We start from the raw sequence: 16,436 nt of genomic DNA on the forward strand, positions 1-16,436 counted from the left end.
GCAAGCTTACAGATGACACTAAGATTTGCAGAGTAGCAGATAGTAAAGGGGACTGTCAGACAATGCAGCAGAATATAGATAAATTGGAGAGTTGGACAGAGAAATAGCAGATGGAATTCAATCCGGTCAAATGTGAGGTGACATATGTTGGAAGATCCAATTCAAGAGCGAACTATACAGTAAATGGAAAAGATCAGAGTGCTGCTCAAAAAGCACAGCAGGTCAGGCAGCATCCGAAGAGCAGGAAAATTGATGTTTCGGGTAGGAGCCCTTCATCAGGAATTCCTGAAGGGCTCCTGCCCAAAACGTCGATTTTCTGCTCCTCGGATGCTGCTTTACCTGCTGTGCTTTTCGAGCACCACTCTAATCTTGACTCTAATCTCCAGCATCTGCAGTCCTCACTTTCAGGTAAATGGAAAAGCCCTGGGAAAAATTGATGTACAGAGAGATCTGGGTATTCAGGTCCTTTGTATCCTGAAGGTGGCAACGTAGGTTGATCGAGTGTTCAAGGCGGCACACGGCATGCTTTCCTGCATCAGACAGGGTACTGAGCACAGGAATTGGCAGATCATGTTACAGTTGTATAGGACTTTGTGTTGGCCACATTTGGAATGTGGATGCTATGGAGAGGATGCAGAGAAGGTTCACCAAGATGTTGTCTAGTATGAACTATGCTAGCTATGAAAAGAGGTTGAGTAGATTAGGATTATTTTCATTCGAAAGACAAAGGTTGAGGGTGAACTTGACTGAGGTCTACAAAATCATGAGAGGTATCCATGATTTGGAGACGCCGACGTTGGACTGCAGTGTACAAAGTTTAAAACCTCACAACGTTTATTTGGAAGCACTAACTTTCTGAGCGCTGCTCCTTCATCAGGAGTATATCATTTATATATATCACAAACAACAGTGGCTCCATCACGGATCCCTGTGGAACAGCACTGATCACAGTTCTCCATTTTGAGAAACTCCCTTCCACTAGTACTGATTGTGGAGAATAAGATTGTAAGACACAGAATTGATAGCAAAGGTTTACAGTGTAATGTAACTGAAATTATATATTGTTAAGTCTCTCATCTTTTAGAATGACCATGTTGGTTTCAGTTTAAGTTCTTTCATATGCAAATCTCAACTTTTTTTATATATAAGTTACATTCACAAGTAAACTTTAACAATTGGTGTCATGTCAGCCCAGATAAGGTATTGAAGGTGTTAGCTCCCAGTGAGGCTGTCTGTGCCAAAATGGTCAGACTGATTGTAATCTAAAAAAACAGATTTACAGAATCTTAGATGGATTCAAGCAGTTTTTGAGCAAAGTAAAATGTAATTTTGCAAGTGCAAATTCACCCCACAAACTTCTATGTATATGTGTGTGTGTGTGTGTGTGTAAAGGGGTTTAAGTCTTTGAGAAGGTGTATGTGGGAGTGTATGCGAGAGAGTGAGAGTGAGAAAGTGAGAGCGAGTCTGTCTGTGTAGTGCAATGGGGTCACGTGTAGTGCAACATGAACCCAAAGATATACACATGGTGGATAGCAAGCAGCTTTTTCCCTCGAGTGGAGGACTCAATTACTAGGGTCACAAGTTCAAGGTGAGGGGGAAACGTTTAAGGGACATACACGTGGAAACTTCTTCACACAGAAGGTGGGTGGTGCCTGGAATGCGTTGCCAGCTGAGGTAGAGGCACGCACCATAGCGTCATTGAAGATATATCTAGACAGATACATGAATGGACAGGAAGCAGAGGGGTACAGATCCTTAGAAAATAGGCGACAGGTTTAGATAGAGGATCTGGATCAGCACAGGCTTGGAGGGCTGAAGGACCAGTCTCTGTGCTGTAATTTTCTTTGTTCTTTGTTATATTTGGTGAGCCATAGCTTTTCATTTGATAATAGAACCAATTTTTATCTCAAGGGGACTGATTCTATGTCACATTAAATTGTTTCCAAACAACATTCACAAATTTGCCCGGTTTATTGTGGACAGTCTCCACTTTTCCTATTGAAGTCAGCCTTATCCGAGCCTAGGATTCCAACAGCTTTGTCATGTTTCCCTCTTTCAAGCACAGTATTGAACTTCATGATGGTTTCCATTGATAAATATTCACACGCTATTGAGCTATCCAATATATCTGCCTCATTTCTCATTATTAAATCAAATTTGGCATTCCATTTTATTGGCTCTAAGACATGGTGTCATATAAAACCATCTGAAACATGCTAAAGAAATTCACTACCATTATAATATGCACCTGTCTGCTTATCAATTTTTCCACAAAAGCTAAAATGCTCAATTAAACCCAATCTGCCTTATATTATGTGCTTGTCTAATCTCTGCAGTTATCCATTCAGCCACTTCACAGCTTCTACCAAATGTCTATTTGCAATTCTCTCAAAGGCCTAAATCATTTTCTGTGCTTTAATTTTACGCATAAAATCTTCATTGCCTGTTCACTTCTTGTTATATCCCCGAACATTAATTTCAGCTTTCATCACATAAACTGCTCCTCCTGAATCTGGTTCCCAACCTTTCCTACAGGACTTATAATTTGCTGTTGTCAATTCCAAGTCTTGATCCTCCTGCAGCAACGGTTACAAAGTTTATGCCTCAGTTTGAATTTCAGCCTATAATTTATTCAATTTGTATGTTACACTTGACATTTTTTTCTAAAATGAACTCTCAGTCAGGCTTTAATCCTGTACTTCTATTCTCTTGTTACTTTTAGATAGAAACAAAGGACTTAGGATGAGTCGGTCTTTTGGCTTTTGAAGCCTGCTTCACCATTCAATAAAATCATATCTAATTTGTTTGTGGTCTCCACTCCTCTTGCCTGTCTGCCCCTCAGGATCTTTGTACAAGTGGCATGATCTACACTACAATTTATCACTAAAAGCATTATTTCTATTTTACAGGACACAACATAACATATTCAACTGAATGGTTATTAAAAATTGGCAGTAACAAACTTCACAAACAGTTCTTTTCAACCTGTATTTGGACATAAATCACAGGAGTGCAATGGCAAAGGAGGAGGCCATTCAGCTCATCATGCCTGCAGCAGTGCATTAAACAACCATTATTGCCTCGTACCAATCTCAGTTTTCCTCGACATCTTTATACATGATTCTTATTCAAATAATCATTCAATGCCCTCAAATGCAACAATTGAACCTGCTTCCATCATATTTCAAGATAGTGCATTCCATTCACAAACAACTCAGTGAGAAAGTTTTCCCTTACTTCACCATTGATCTTTTGCAGATCACTTTAACTCTGTGCCCTCTTGTTCCTTTTAAGACTGAGAACACTTTCCCCCTATTTACTCGAACTAGCTCCACTCACAATCTTGAAAATCTCTATCAGATTTTCTCTTCTCCTTCTTCCCTCCAAAGTGAATAATCCAAACATGTTTAATCTATCCTCCTAACTGAAGTTTCTCATTCCTGGAATCATTATTGCAAGCTGCTTCTGTACTAGGTCCAATGCAGTCACATCTTTCCACTAAGGCAATACCCAGAACTGAAAACCAGCTGATGTCTAACAAGCATCTTAAACAAGGTCAATATTACTTCCTTGTTCTTGCACTCCACCTCAAAAGCCAAGGATACTGTATGCTTTACTTACTGCTCTCTCTCTCTGTCCTGTCACTTTCAGGAATCTGTGCACACACACACACCCAAGTCCCTCTGCTCCTTCACTCTCTGCACTTAGAATTCTACCCCCTATTCAATGTTGTCTTTCAATGTCTTCCAACCAAAATGCAGCATCCCGCAGCTTTCTGAATTAAACCTCATCTATCATGCAGCTGCCTGCTCCGCCAACTTGTCTACATCTTTCTGGAGTTCTACACAGCACTCTTCTTCCACGTTTTGCATTATCTGCAAACTAAGAGTTAAGACACAGTTGCTGGCCCTTAGGTGAGGACACGATTACTGCATCTCAAGAGCCAAAAATTATTTTTGATCAATCTATTTCAATATGTCGCGACACAGTTCAGTGGCACGTCCAACTTCAATCCGGAAGTCACCCAGAGATAAAGGACATTATCATTGCATCAGGGAGGGAAAGGTCCTAAGGCTAAAGAACGTTATAGAGATGGAAAGAGGCAAGGCGATTAAGGTTCTTGATAATAAAGGAAGAAAATCTTAAAATAAAGTTTTGTTTGACCAGGAAACAATGCAGATCTGCAAATACAGGGACAACAGATGAACAGAACTTGGGGAACATTAACGTACATGCAGCAGAGATGATAGGTGTCTTTAACTTTTAAGAGGATAGAGTACGGGACACCAGTCAGGAGCATATAAAAGAAGTCATGACAAGGGTTAATGAAAGCATGAATGAAGGATTCAGAAGTAGATTAGTTGAGCCAGCAGCAGTCAGGCAGTGTTATAGAGATGGAAACAGACCATCTTAGTCATAGAACAAATGAAATCGGACCTCACTATGTAGAATCAAATCAAATGTGTAAGCAGGCTAATTTAATTTCAAATACTAACAGAAATGCTGGGGAAACTCAAAAGGTCGAGAGATATCTGTGGGAACAGAAAGAGTTAATGTTTTGAGTCCAATATAATTCTACTTCAGAGTTTGTGTTTCTCCAGAACGTTCTGGTTTTATGCAATACTTTACTTTTTTTCATTAGCTTAATCGCAGATTGTTGCCTGGAAGAAAGATAATGTTGGTTGCTACAGAATGGAGTTTGAAGCGAGGACTGAGAAACTATGCTTTCAGTCTTTCCAAATATTTAATTGCAGGCAACTTCTGATCATCCAGTAGTGAATTCCAGATAAGAAGCCTGATCATTTAGCAACAGTGAGACAGTCAAGAGAGGTGGGTGCTGAGTTACAGTTGGGTGCCATCAGCATTCTTGTGAAAACTAAGTATGCTTATAATTAATGTCCTTAATAGGTGCATGCAACCCTTGAAAATCTAATTAGGTACACTAATACCATTAAATAGATAAGATTGATAAATAAGAGTAGTCCCACCCAGCTTGGTTGGAGTGCACGTGTTGAGGGGGATGGTGTAATCAACCCACATCAAAAGCTGCACACAGGTGGAGTTGGACAGGGAGAGAAAAATCACTTTGTCACAAGCTTAAAGCTCAACAGTTGTTAAAAAAAATACAGCGCGAGTCCTGTATCCACAGGTCTGGTTACTGTGGTTTCAGTTACCCACGGTTTACTGCAGCCCAAACATATTATAGGGAACGTTCCAGAACCAGGGACCGGTAGGCTGCCGGGAAGGTACGTTTCCCATTTAAATGAATGGGTTCGCACCTACCCGCCGTTTCGGGATTTTACGGTAGGTATTGGAACGTATCCTCCGCGGGTACAGGGGGACTACCTTAATGCAGTTACATTACCTGTGTGTTGAGCAATTCTTCACATTTCTGCAGTTGTCTCTCTGTGGCTGACTGAAGATGTATTCTGCTTGCTTCTTGCTGCTGCTGCACAGCAGACTTTGTTAATGCCTTCAACAAAGAGAATAACAAATTTTAGTATTAACCATCAACATATTTTTTCAGTTTAAAAAACTAAATAGAAAACATCAATCACAATTAGATTTATTTATTTTCGAAAATATCTATTGGGATATTTACTCTTTTTTGATTTGAAGGTTATTAATATAAAGTAATGAAGTTTAGTCTGATATAAGTTGACCCAAAGTTTCTGCATTCTTAATATCCTAGTCAGCATTCCCTTTTAAAAGGCAGCTTCTTCTGCAAATTCAGGCATATCACAAGCAGCTGGGAAGAGAGTCTGCTCACTTGACAGAAGTGGACTCAACTTTGTGACCCAAAGGCAGACCACACAGGATGCAGGCAAATGAAAGCTGCTGAAGGAAGAACCACCAGACATATTTCACAAACTGACAAATACCACATCCTCTGGACATTAAATCTGCATGCTGTGAAATCTCATGGGGCAGGATGATGCTAAAAATGTCAAGCCAAGTAAAAGCAGATGGAAATTCCAAGAAGTGGAGCATAAAAGGCAATGAGGCAGACATTTCGTTGTAGGGTGTGGTAGGACAACTATAGTATCCTATGCAAAACCATTCCAGGGTTTTGATTTTATGAGAAAAGTATTGACGCTACAAAATGCAAGTGATGAGACTGGACAGATATCTACAGATCATTTTCTGATCCAAAAACATTGCTTTGGAAAGATATAACTCCTTTCATTCCTTCCAGATTAACTAAGTAGTTTGATTTTGCTGAACATGAACATGAACATCAGTGATTATTTTGAAATTCCTAAGTTGTTGCTATTTTTCACTTTTCATTGGACCACATTTATTTGGCATCAACAACTGCACAGAATGTCAACAATATTTATTGACAATTAAGAGACTAGTAAAAAGAGATGTTACTCCCTTCCAAGAAGAGATAAGAGTAATTATAATGGAATGAGAGTGTGGGTGAGTTAATTAAATGGCAGAAATGTTATTTGGTACGTCTATTCACATTAAATTACACAAAATAGAAATACAGAAGGACCAATGCTCTCATTGAAATGAGGAATCACAAAGGATGTTATAGCCTGGAACTAGGCCATTTGGGCCAAACTGTCCATGCTAGCTAGCATTTATGCTCCTAACTTTCCTCATCTACTAGCATAATTCTATATTCCTTTCTGGAGGGCTCTTGTGGTAGAGTAGGGGTTAAGGCCTGGGGTTAAGAGCCACCTGTCCCAGAAATGTGTAAGAACATCTCTGAACAAGTGATTAAAAATATCTATATTACCTTCGACCACAAATACTCATCTCCACTCCTTGAATGCAACTATACTATTCATTTCAAGGATAACCCAGGGTCGATATTCTCATCACTCGCTGCTAACAAAATTTCTCCTAAATGTTATGATTTATTAGTGACTTTCTGGCCTGTAGTTTTGCTCTTCCCTACAAGTGGAAACATTTTGAACCAATCTATCAAATCTTCATCAAAACTCTTTATCAAAAGCCTGAGTTCAAGTCCCTGCTCCAGAGGGGTATCATAACATCGCTGAATAGGTTAAGTAAATAATTACACTTCCCAACTTTACAACTATTTAGAGACAGTCCCACATGGTGGTTTCTTACCAGCCAGTGGACCCACCGATTTCCTCTGCACTTTCTCCAACAGCCTACCATGTGTGGAACCTTATCAAAGGCTTTACTGAAGCCCAGATATATCACGTCAACTGCCCTATCCTCACCTACATGCTTGGTCACCTTCTCAAAAACTCAATGAGATTTGTGAGACATGATCTGCCCTTGATGAAACCATGTTGATTATCTGAAATCAAATTGTTGCTTGCTAGATGATTATAAATCTTATCTCTTATAATCCTTTCCAAAACCTTTTCTACAACAGAAGTAAAAAATTGTTACTGTAATTTGAAAGTCAAAATTGATAATTGGGGATAACAATGATTCTTGTGAAACATCACTTTCCACCACTTAATTAATAGTAACTACCTTATATATAAGGATATGGAAGACAGACTGTAGGGAAATAGATGGTGACATCTTGCAAAATGTCCAGATTACAGAGAAGTAAGTGCTGGATGTCTTGAAACGGTTAAAGGTGGATAAATCCCCAGGGCCTGATCAGGTGTACCAGAGAACTCTGTGGGAAGTGAGAGAAGTGATTGCTGGGCCTCTTGCTGAGATATTTGTATCATCGATAGTCACAGGTGAGGTACTGGAAGACTGGAGGTTGGCAAACGTGGTGCCACTGTTTAAGAAGGTTGGTAAAGACAAGCCAGGGAACTATAGACCAGTGAGCCTGACCTCGGTGGTGGGCAAGTTGTTAGAGAGAATCCTGAGGGACAGGATGTACATGTATTTGGAAAGGCAAAGACTGATTCGGGATAGTCAACATGGCTTTGTGTGTAGGAAATCATGTCTCACAAACTTGATTAAGTTTTTTGAAGTAACAAAGAAGATTGATGAGGGCAGAGCAGTAGATGTGATCTATATGGACTTCAGTAAAGCATTCAACAAGGTTCCCTATGGGAGACTGATTAGCAAGGTTAGCTCTCATGGAATACAGGGGGAACTAGCCATTTGGATACAGAACTGGCTCAAAGGTAGAAGACAGAGGGTGGTGGTGGAAGGTTGTTTTTCAGACTGGAGGCCTGTGACCAGTGGAGTGCCACAAGGATCGGTGCTGGGCCTTCTACTTTTTGTCATTTACATAAATGATTTAGATGCGAGCATAAGAGGTACAGTTAGTAAGTTTGCAGATGACACCAAAATTGGAGGTGTAGTGGACAGCAAAGAGGGTTACCTCAGATTACAACAGGATCCAGACCAGATGGGCCAATGGGCTGAGAAGTGGCAGATGGAGTTTAATTCAGATAAATGCGAGATACTGTATTTTGGGAAAGCAAATCTTAGCAGGACTTATACACTTAATGGTAAGGTCCTAGGGAGTGTTGCTGAACAAAGAGACCTTGGAGTGCAGGTTCATAGTTCCTTGAAAGTGGAGTCACAGGTAGATAGGATAGTGAAGAAGGCATTTGGTATGCTTTCCTTTATTGGTCAGAGTATTGAGTACAGGAGTTGGGAGGTTATGTTGCGGCTGTACAGGACATTGGTTAGGCCACTGTTGGAATACTGCTTACAATTCTGGTCTCCTTCCTATCGGAAAGATGTTGTGAAACTTGAAAGGGTTCCAAAAAGATTTACAAGGATGTTGCCAGGGTTGGAGGGTCTGAGCTACAGGGAGAGGTTGAAAAGGCTGGGGCTGTTTTCCCTGGAGTGTCGGAGGCTGAGGGGTGACCTTCTAGAGGTTTACAAAATTATGAGGGGCATGGATAAAATTAATAGACAAAGTCTTATCCCTGAGGTCAGGGAGTCCAGAAGTAGAGGGCATAGGTTTAGGGTAAGGTATAAAAGAGACCTAAGGGGCAACTTTTTCACGCAGAGGGTGGTAAGTGCATGGAATGAGCTGCCAGAGGATGTGGTGGAGGCTGGTACAATTGCAACATTTAAGAGGCATTTGGATGGGTATATGAATAGGAGGGGTTTGGAGGGATATGGGCCAGGTGCTGGCAGGTGGGACTAGATTGGGTTGGGATATCTGGTCAGCATGGACGGGTTGGACCGAAGAGTCTGTTTCCATGCTGTACATCTCTATGACTCTATTATATCCTGACTCGATTCTTTATGCCTTGATACCAGCTAGTTCTCCATTCAGTTATTTGTCTCCTAATCTTGCATTCTCTGACTTTATTCACCATTCAATAGAATGGCACAGTATCAGATGCTTTACAACAATTTAGCCAAATTTCATATTTGCAAAAGGGCATGTCAGCCTTATTACAAAGACATTGAACTATAACAATGAGTCTTTTTGCAACTGGATAGGTCCTTAGTGAAGATCTGAAATTCTGTGTCCAATTTAGTCTCCTTACATTAGGAAGGTTATGCAATCCATTGAAAAGGATGCAGTTTTCGGTTCTCTGAGGTAATTCTAGAGATGAGACAGGGAGACTGTCCAATGAGGAGATATTGAATAGTTTAGGCCTATAGTTTGAGTCCAGAAGGGCTGATGTCAATGAAAAATACAAAATTCTTAAGGGATTGATTGGGTAGATGCTGGGAGGGTGCTTCTACTAGCTGGGGAACAAACAGATTAGCCATTTAGGACACAGTGATGAGAATTTCTTTCACTCAAAGAAATACAGACCTTTGGAATTTTCTGTTAGAATGCTGTGCACCTTTAGCCATCAAATGTGTTCAAAACAGTTAGCAATAAATTAATGCCGCAGTAAACAGGTATTACCATGATGTGTCAAATGCAAACCACCTCTCACCACCCACAAACTAGATGAACAGCAGAACATAACAGCTGCAGGGTGCTATAAGAAATGAGAAGTGATGCCCACAACCGACTCCACAACTACGAATGAGAAATTCTGCACCAAAAAACTCTGTACTCTAACATGACTGACCATGAATGGACAAGTACACTTGAACAAGCCATCAACACTAAATAACAGCAGACCAAGATAAAGAAAAGACTAGCCCTAGAAGAAAAACTGGCCAAGCTCATGCACAGCGATAACACAGACAATTCAGAGACTTACATAAAGAACCTGTCGGAGCAACTACTCACAGACATGGAAAAAGCTGTCCTAGTACGAGGGATAAACTTCAACCAGTGACGTGGACAAAATGGACTTCCTAGCAGCACTGGAATCCCCCCTGAAAGACAACGGACTTACGGAAGAAATCCAGCAGGCCAGACAAGTAGCACCAATACTAAGTAGAAAGAAAGAAGCGAACATCCTCAACACTCTGGAAAGGAAAGCACTGGAAGGACTCAAAAGAGAGAAATATTGCAATCCTACCAGCAGACAAAGAGTGCATGACACTCGTCCTGAGCAGGACACAATACATTGAAAAAGCAAACATACTATTTGCAGTTACCGACACCTATCAACAGGTGACGATGGACCCAATGCCACAGCTAGAAAACTGTATTACAGCATCCCTTGAGGAAACTTCACAAGACAGGTGAAATTAACAAGACAGACCTCCAAAAGAATGAAATCTGAAGGATGTAACACATCTGGTTTCTACGGATTATCAAAGGTACATAAAGAAGCCCCCTCCCCCCACTCAGACCCATAGTCTCACCTCTAGAGACACTGACATACAGACTAGCAAAGGAATTTCAACGCAAACTGAAACACCTAGTAGAAGACTCAAACCACTCCATCCACTCCCCCCAGGAATTCCTTAACATCAAAGACACCAAGGTAGAGGATGATGAGGCCATGGTTTCCTTTGACATAACAGCCCTATTCACATCAATAACATGACCCTGGCCAAAGAAACACTAGCCTCACTGCTAGACAAACCAAGGCCACAAACACTTGACAGCATCAATTCCATCAGCAAGGACAGCATCCTCAAACTAAAGACCTATGCCTCACAACCCACTTCACCTTCAACGACAAGACCTACAACCAAATCAACTGGACATCCATGGATCACCAATATTATGTCGCTTGGCAGAAGCAGTTATGCAGAGATTAGATCGAACAGCCCTTTCCATGATCCAGCCCAAACATTGGGTTCGCTGTGTGGATGGCACCTTTATCATGAAATGCAACAAATTAGAAGAAACCCACAAACACAAAACATTTTTACCAGTATAAAGTTCACCAAAGAGGAAGAGAACAACAACAGATCCCCCTCTTCCTAGACATCACAGGAGAACCAAAGCCAATGGAGAGCTGCAGACTAGCCTTTACAGCAAAGCCACACACACTGACCAGACACTCAACTGCAGAAGCAACCATCCCAACAGCCACAAACTGAACTGCATCAGGACATTGTTTAAACAAGCCACAACACACTGCAGCAGCCAGGAACTATGAGAAGCCAAGAAAAAACACTTATACAACGTATTCAGGAACAACGGGTAGCCGATAAGAGCAGTCCGCCAATTCCTGCACAACAGACCAAAACAAGACAACACAACATGCCCAGAGACTCTAGCCACCCTGCCATACATTAAAGAATCTCGGAGAAGACGACCAGACTACTCTGGCCCTTAGGCATCATGGTAGCCCACAAACTTACCACCACACTGAAATAGCTCCTGATGAGTGTAAAAGACCTCATACCAACAACCAGCAGAATGAACACCATATACAAAATGCCCTGCAAGAATTGCAACAAACATTACATTGGACAAATGGGCAGGAAACTAGCCGCCAGGATACATGGGCAACAACTAGCCACCAGAAGACATGACCAACTATCACTAGTATCCATACACACAGGCGAAGAGGGACACCAGCTCGACTGGGACAATACATCCCATCCTGGGACAGGCTAAACAAAGACATGCACGGGAATTCATGGCATACAAACCGGAACTCTATTAACAAATGTATCGATTTGGACCCCATTTACCAACCTCTCAAAAAGAACTGGAAGTGATATCACCCACCACAATAGACCAAGACAAATAAATAGCAAGCAGGACAAAACACCAGTACTTCAACGGAGGTTAAAATCAAAACTTGAGCAGCACAATGGCTCAGTAATTAGCATTGCTGCCTCACAGCTCCAGGGACCCAGGTTCAATTCCAGTCTTGAGTGACTGTCTGTGTGAAGATTGCACCTTCTCCCAGTGTCTCCGTGGATTTCTTCCAGATGGTTAGATTTCCTCCCACTTTCTGGATTAGTGGTGCTGGAAGAGCACAGCAGTTCAGGCAGCATCCAAGGAGCTTTGAAATCGACGTTTCGGGCAAAAGCCCTTCATCAGGAATAAAAATGTCCCACAGTCCAAAGATGTGCAGGTTAGGTGAATTGGCCATGTTAAATTAGCCTAGTGTCCAGGGACACACGGACTAGATGAATTAACCATGGTAGATGCAGGTTACAGGAACAGGGTTGGGGTGGATGGGATGCTCTTTGGATGGTCAGTGAAAACTCGATGGGCCAAATGGCCTCTTCCACACTGTATGGATTCTATGATTCTAAGGAAAATTATATAGATCAAATTGTAGCTTTAACTGAAGCTAAGAGACTGCTGTTAAACACTGTTGTGAGTGCAGGAGAATCAAAAAAAAGGTAGATATGCAGTTAAATCTGTAACTATATTAGAAGGAATACAAATGCCACTCAAACTGTTTAGTTAAAAAAGGGTTTAGTTTCAACTCCAGAGAGTTCAATGAAGGCCAAAATGTTACATAATGAAATAAGTGGAGAGTATATTCTGGTTTTATTATACAAAGACTGACAGGAGAGTGGCTTGTTGTCTGGTCAGTTGTCATTCGAATTGTTAAGTAGTTACTGTGGTCAAAACAGATTTGTTCCGAGGGAATGAGTTGGTTGGAGTGAAAGTTAGAGCTTCATCGATAATTACAGAAAGTCGACATGAGGCTAAAGAGATGGCACAGTTACTAGAGCAGGTTCCAGGTGGTTTTCCATCATATGTGGTGACCAGAGCATTGGCTAAACAAAGGTCAAAGTAATACCAGAAGTAGACATTACATAGTTGAAACGACCTTTAAAAATAAGGATAATTCAGAAGTAATAATTGCCATGACTTTGTTAATTGAGGATCAGAAAACAAATCCAGAATGAATTAAGTTAGCCATCAGCTCACACAGAAGCTGAGGCTGAAGGAGTTCCAAAATACATTATTTTAGAACTGGAATTCTGATGAGGAACTGGAGACACCCTCAGAAACCCCTGGACAGTTATTCATCAGATTGTGGTACTGCTCAGATATCATAAGGAGATATTGCGGTGGCACACAAAATTCTTTTGGCAGGACATAGAAGAATATGAAAAATTCAAGCATCATTAAACATTTTATTTGGTCAAGATTTTGTAAGGACAAATTGCAATTCTGTTCAATTTGTCATACATTCAGGTCGTGGGAAAACATGAACATGTAATCAAACTAGCATTCTTAAATCCACACTGGTTTTTGAAGTACAAGTCAGTCAACTGCAAGCAGGTTGTGCAGAACCATTACCTAAAATGAAAACAGGACTTTGGTTTATACTTTAAATTATGGATATTACAACCTGTTTTCCACAGATTATTCCTTTGAGAACAATTACAACTAAAAGGTACCAGTGGAAATATTAACTCAGATTTTCTTTTACTCATAATGGCTACCAAGTGAAGTATAATTTGATCAAGCTTCTAAATTTATGTCAGAGGTTTTCCTGAACATCAGCAGAGGTTTAGGTTAAAAAAAAACAATTGCTAACCATCCACAACAGAGTTTTAGAGAGATCCATGATCATGGTACATTATCATGAATGCCCAAAGGACTGGGATAAAGAAATAGATTTCTCGTTATTGCTACCAGAGGTTCTTCTAATAAATTACTGGATTTAGTCCATTTAACTTGATCCATTGCCATGAGATAAGAATCAATTAAAATTGATTAAAATAAGGTTCTTAAAACAAAAATACATCTGCAATATGTGTCCATATTTCTGGAAAGACTTACAAAGGTATGTAAAGTAGTACAAAAATATTAAAGTATTTCACAGACAGAGATGAAAGAATTGGCAGACAAACTAAAGCATTTTAAGCAGTGGTCTTGTTGGCTACCAAGATGAAGCTTTGAAAGCCAAATCCAATGGTTCATACAAGATAGTTAGGAGACTGGTCCAATAAACACTCATGATTGTAGGAAAAATAATTAGTTACATCACATGGATATAGAACATAGAAAAGTACAGCACAGAACAGGCCCTTTGGCCCACGATGTTGTGCCGAGGTTTAATCCTAATGTAAAATATAGTAACTTAATCTGCGCACCCCTCAACTCACTGCTATCCATGTGCACATCTAGTAGTCGCTTAAATGTCCCCAATGACTCTGTTTCCACCACCACAGCTGACAATGCATTCCATGCATTCACAACTCACTGCATAAAGAACATACCTCTGACGTCTCCTTTATACGTTCCTCCCAATATCTTCAAACTATGACTCCTCGTACCAGTCAATCCTGCCCTGGGGAAAAGTCTCTGGCTATTGACTCTATCTATTCACTCATTATTTTGTACACCTCGATCAGGTCTCCTCTCTTCCTCCTTCTTGCCAGAGAAAAAAGTCCAAGCTTATTCAACCTTTCTTCATAAGGCAAGCCCTCCAGTCCAGGCAGCATCCTGGTAAACCTTCTTTGCACCCTCTCCAAAGCCTCTGTACCTTTCCTATAGTAGGGCGACCAGAACTGGATACAGTATTCCAAGTGTGGTCTCACCAGGGACTTGTAGAGCTGCAGCAAAACCTCACAACTCTTAAACTAGATCCCCTTGTTAATGAAAGCTAAAACACCTTATGTTTTCTTAACAACCTTATCCACTTGGGTGGCAACTTTGAGGGAGCTATGTACTTGCACACTCAGATCCCTCTATTCCTCCACACTTCCAAGAATCCTGTCTTTAACCTTCTATTCAGCATTCGAGTTTGACCTTCCAAAATGCATCACTTTACATTTATCCAGGTTGAACTCCATCTGCCATTTCTCAGCTCAGCTCTGCATCCTGTCTACGTCGCGATGCAGCCTGCAGTAGCCCTCTGTAATATCGATGACCCTCCAACATTTGTGTCATCTGCAAATTTACTAACGCACCCCTCAACCTCCTCATCAAAGTCATTTATAAAAACTACAAAGAGCAGAGGCCCAAGAACAGAGCCCTGCAGGACCCCACTCAACACTGACCTCCAGGAAGAATACTTTCCATCTACAACCACTCTTTGCCTTCTGTCAGCCAGCCAATTCTGAATGCAGATAGCCAAATCTCCCTGTATCCCATACTTCCTGACTTTATGAATGAGTCTTCCATGGGGAACCTTATCAAATGCCTTGCTGAAGTCCATATACACCACACCCACTGCTCGACCTTCGTCGACCTGTCTTGTCACCTCCTCAAAGAACTCAATAAGATTTGTGAGGCGTGACCTCCCCCTCACAAAGCCATGCTTTAATCAAACTATGCTTTGCCAAATAGTCATAAATCCTATCCCTAGAGTTCTTTCAAAAACTTTGCTGACCACAGACGTAAGACTGACTAGTCTGTAATTGCCAGGAATTTCCCTACTACCCTTCTTGAAAAGAGGAACAACATTCGCCTCCTCCCAATCCTCCGGTACAACTCCTGTGGAGAGGGAGGAGGCAAATATCCTTGCCAGCAGCTTAGCAACCTCCTTTCTCGCTTCCTGGAGCAACATAGGATAAATCTGGTTTGGCCCTGGGAACTTAATGTATTCCAAAATTTCTAACACATTAACTTCATCAATCTTGATCTGGTCAAGACTGTATCCCAGCTCCTCGAAGTTTTCATTTACAACAAGTTCCCTTTCTTTGGTGAAAACCGAAGCAGAAAACTCACTTAGGGCTTTCCCTATCTGCTCAGACTCCCACACAAGTTCCCTCCGCTATCCCTTGATTGATCAGGGAGAAGGTAGGGCCATTCTCTTATTTCTCACGTATGAGTAAAATGCCTTTGAGTTCTCCCTAATCCTTCTTGCCAAGCCTTTATCGTGCCTCCTCCTGGCTCTCCTCAGTCCATTTCTGAGCTCCTTTTTAAACAAGCCTGTAATCCTCTAAAGCTGAGCTAGATCCTTGCTTCCTCCACCTTATGTAAGCTGCCTTCTTCTTTTTGACGAGAAGTTCCTCTGTTCTCGTCATCCAAGGTTCCTTAAATCTTAGGAGAAAGTGAGGATTGCAGATGCTGTAGACCAGAGTTGAAAAGTTCAGTGCTGGAAAAGCGCAGCAGGCCAGGCAGCATCCAAGAAGCAGGAGAATCGACGTTTCGGGCATAAGCCCTTCTTCAGGAATGCGGCTGGTGTGCCAAGCGGGCTGAGATAAAATGTGGGTGGGTGGGGAATTTGGGGGAGGGGCACTGGGAATGCAATAGGTGGAAGGAGATGAGGGTGAGGGTGATAGGC

General features: G+C 41.3%; 1 protein-coding gene across 1 annotated transcript in view; it reads right to left on the bottom strand.

Annotated features, from left to right (window-relative positions):
- The window catches only part of LOC140458064 (coiled-coil domain-containing protein 91-like), a 190,071-nt gene that overhangs the window by 78,419 nt on the left and 95,216 nt on the right, over positions 1–16,436 (bottom strand). Inside the window, exon 9 of the mRNA XM_072552108.1 lies at positions 5,366–5,473. Within this exon, the coding sequence (XP_072408209.1) occupies positions 5,366–5,473 (108 nt within the window). The remainder of the gene's footprint in view (positions 1–5,365; positions 5,474–16,436) is intronic.

This window comes from Chiloscyllium punctatum, chromosome 32, assembly GCF_047496795.1.
Source record: "Chiloscyllium punctatum isolate Juve2018m chromosome 32, sChiPun1.3, whole genome shotgun sequence".
In the NCBI taxonomy this organism is placed as follows: domain Eukaryota; kingdom Metazoa; phylum Chordata; class Chondrichthyes; order Orectolobiformes; family Hemiscylliidae; genus Chiloscyllium; species Chiloscyllium punctatum.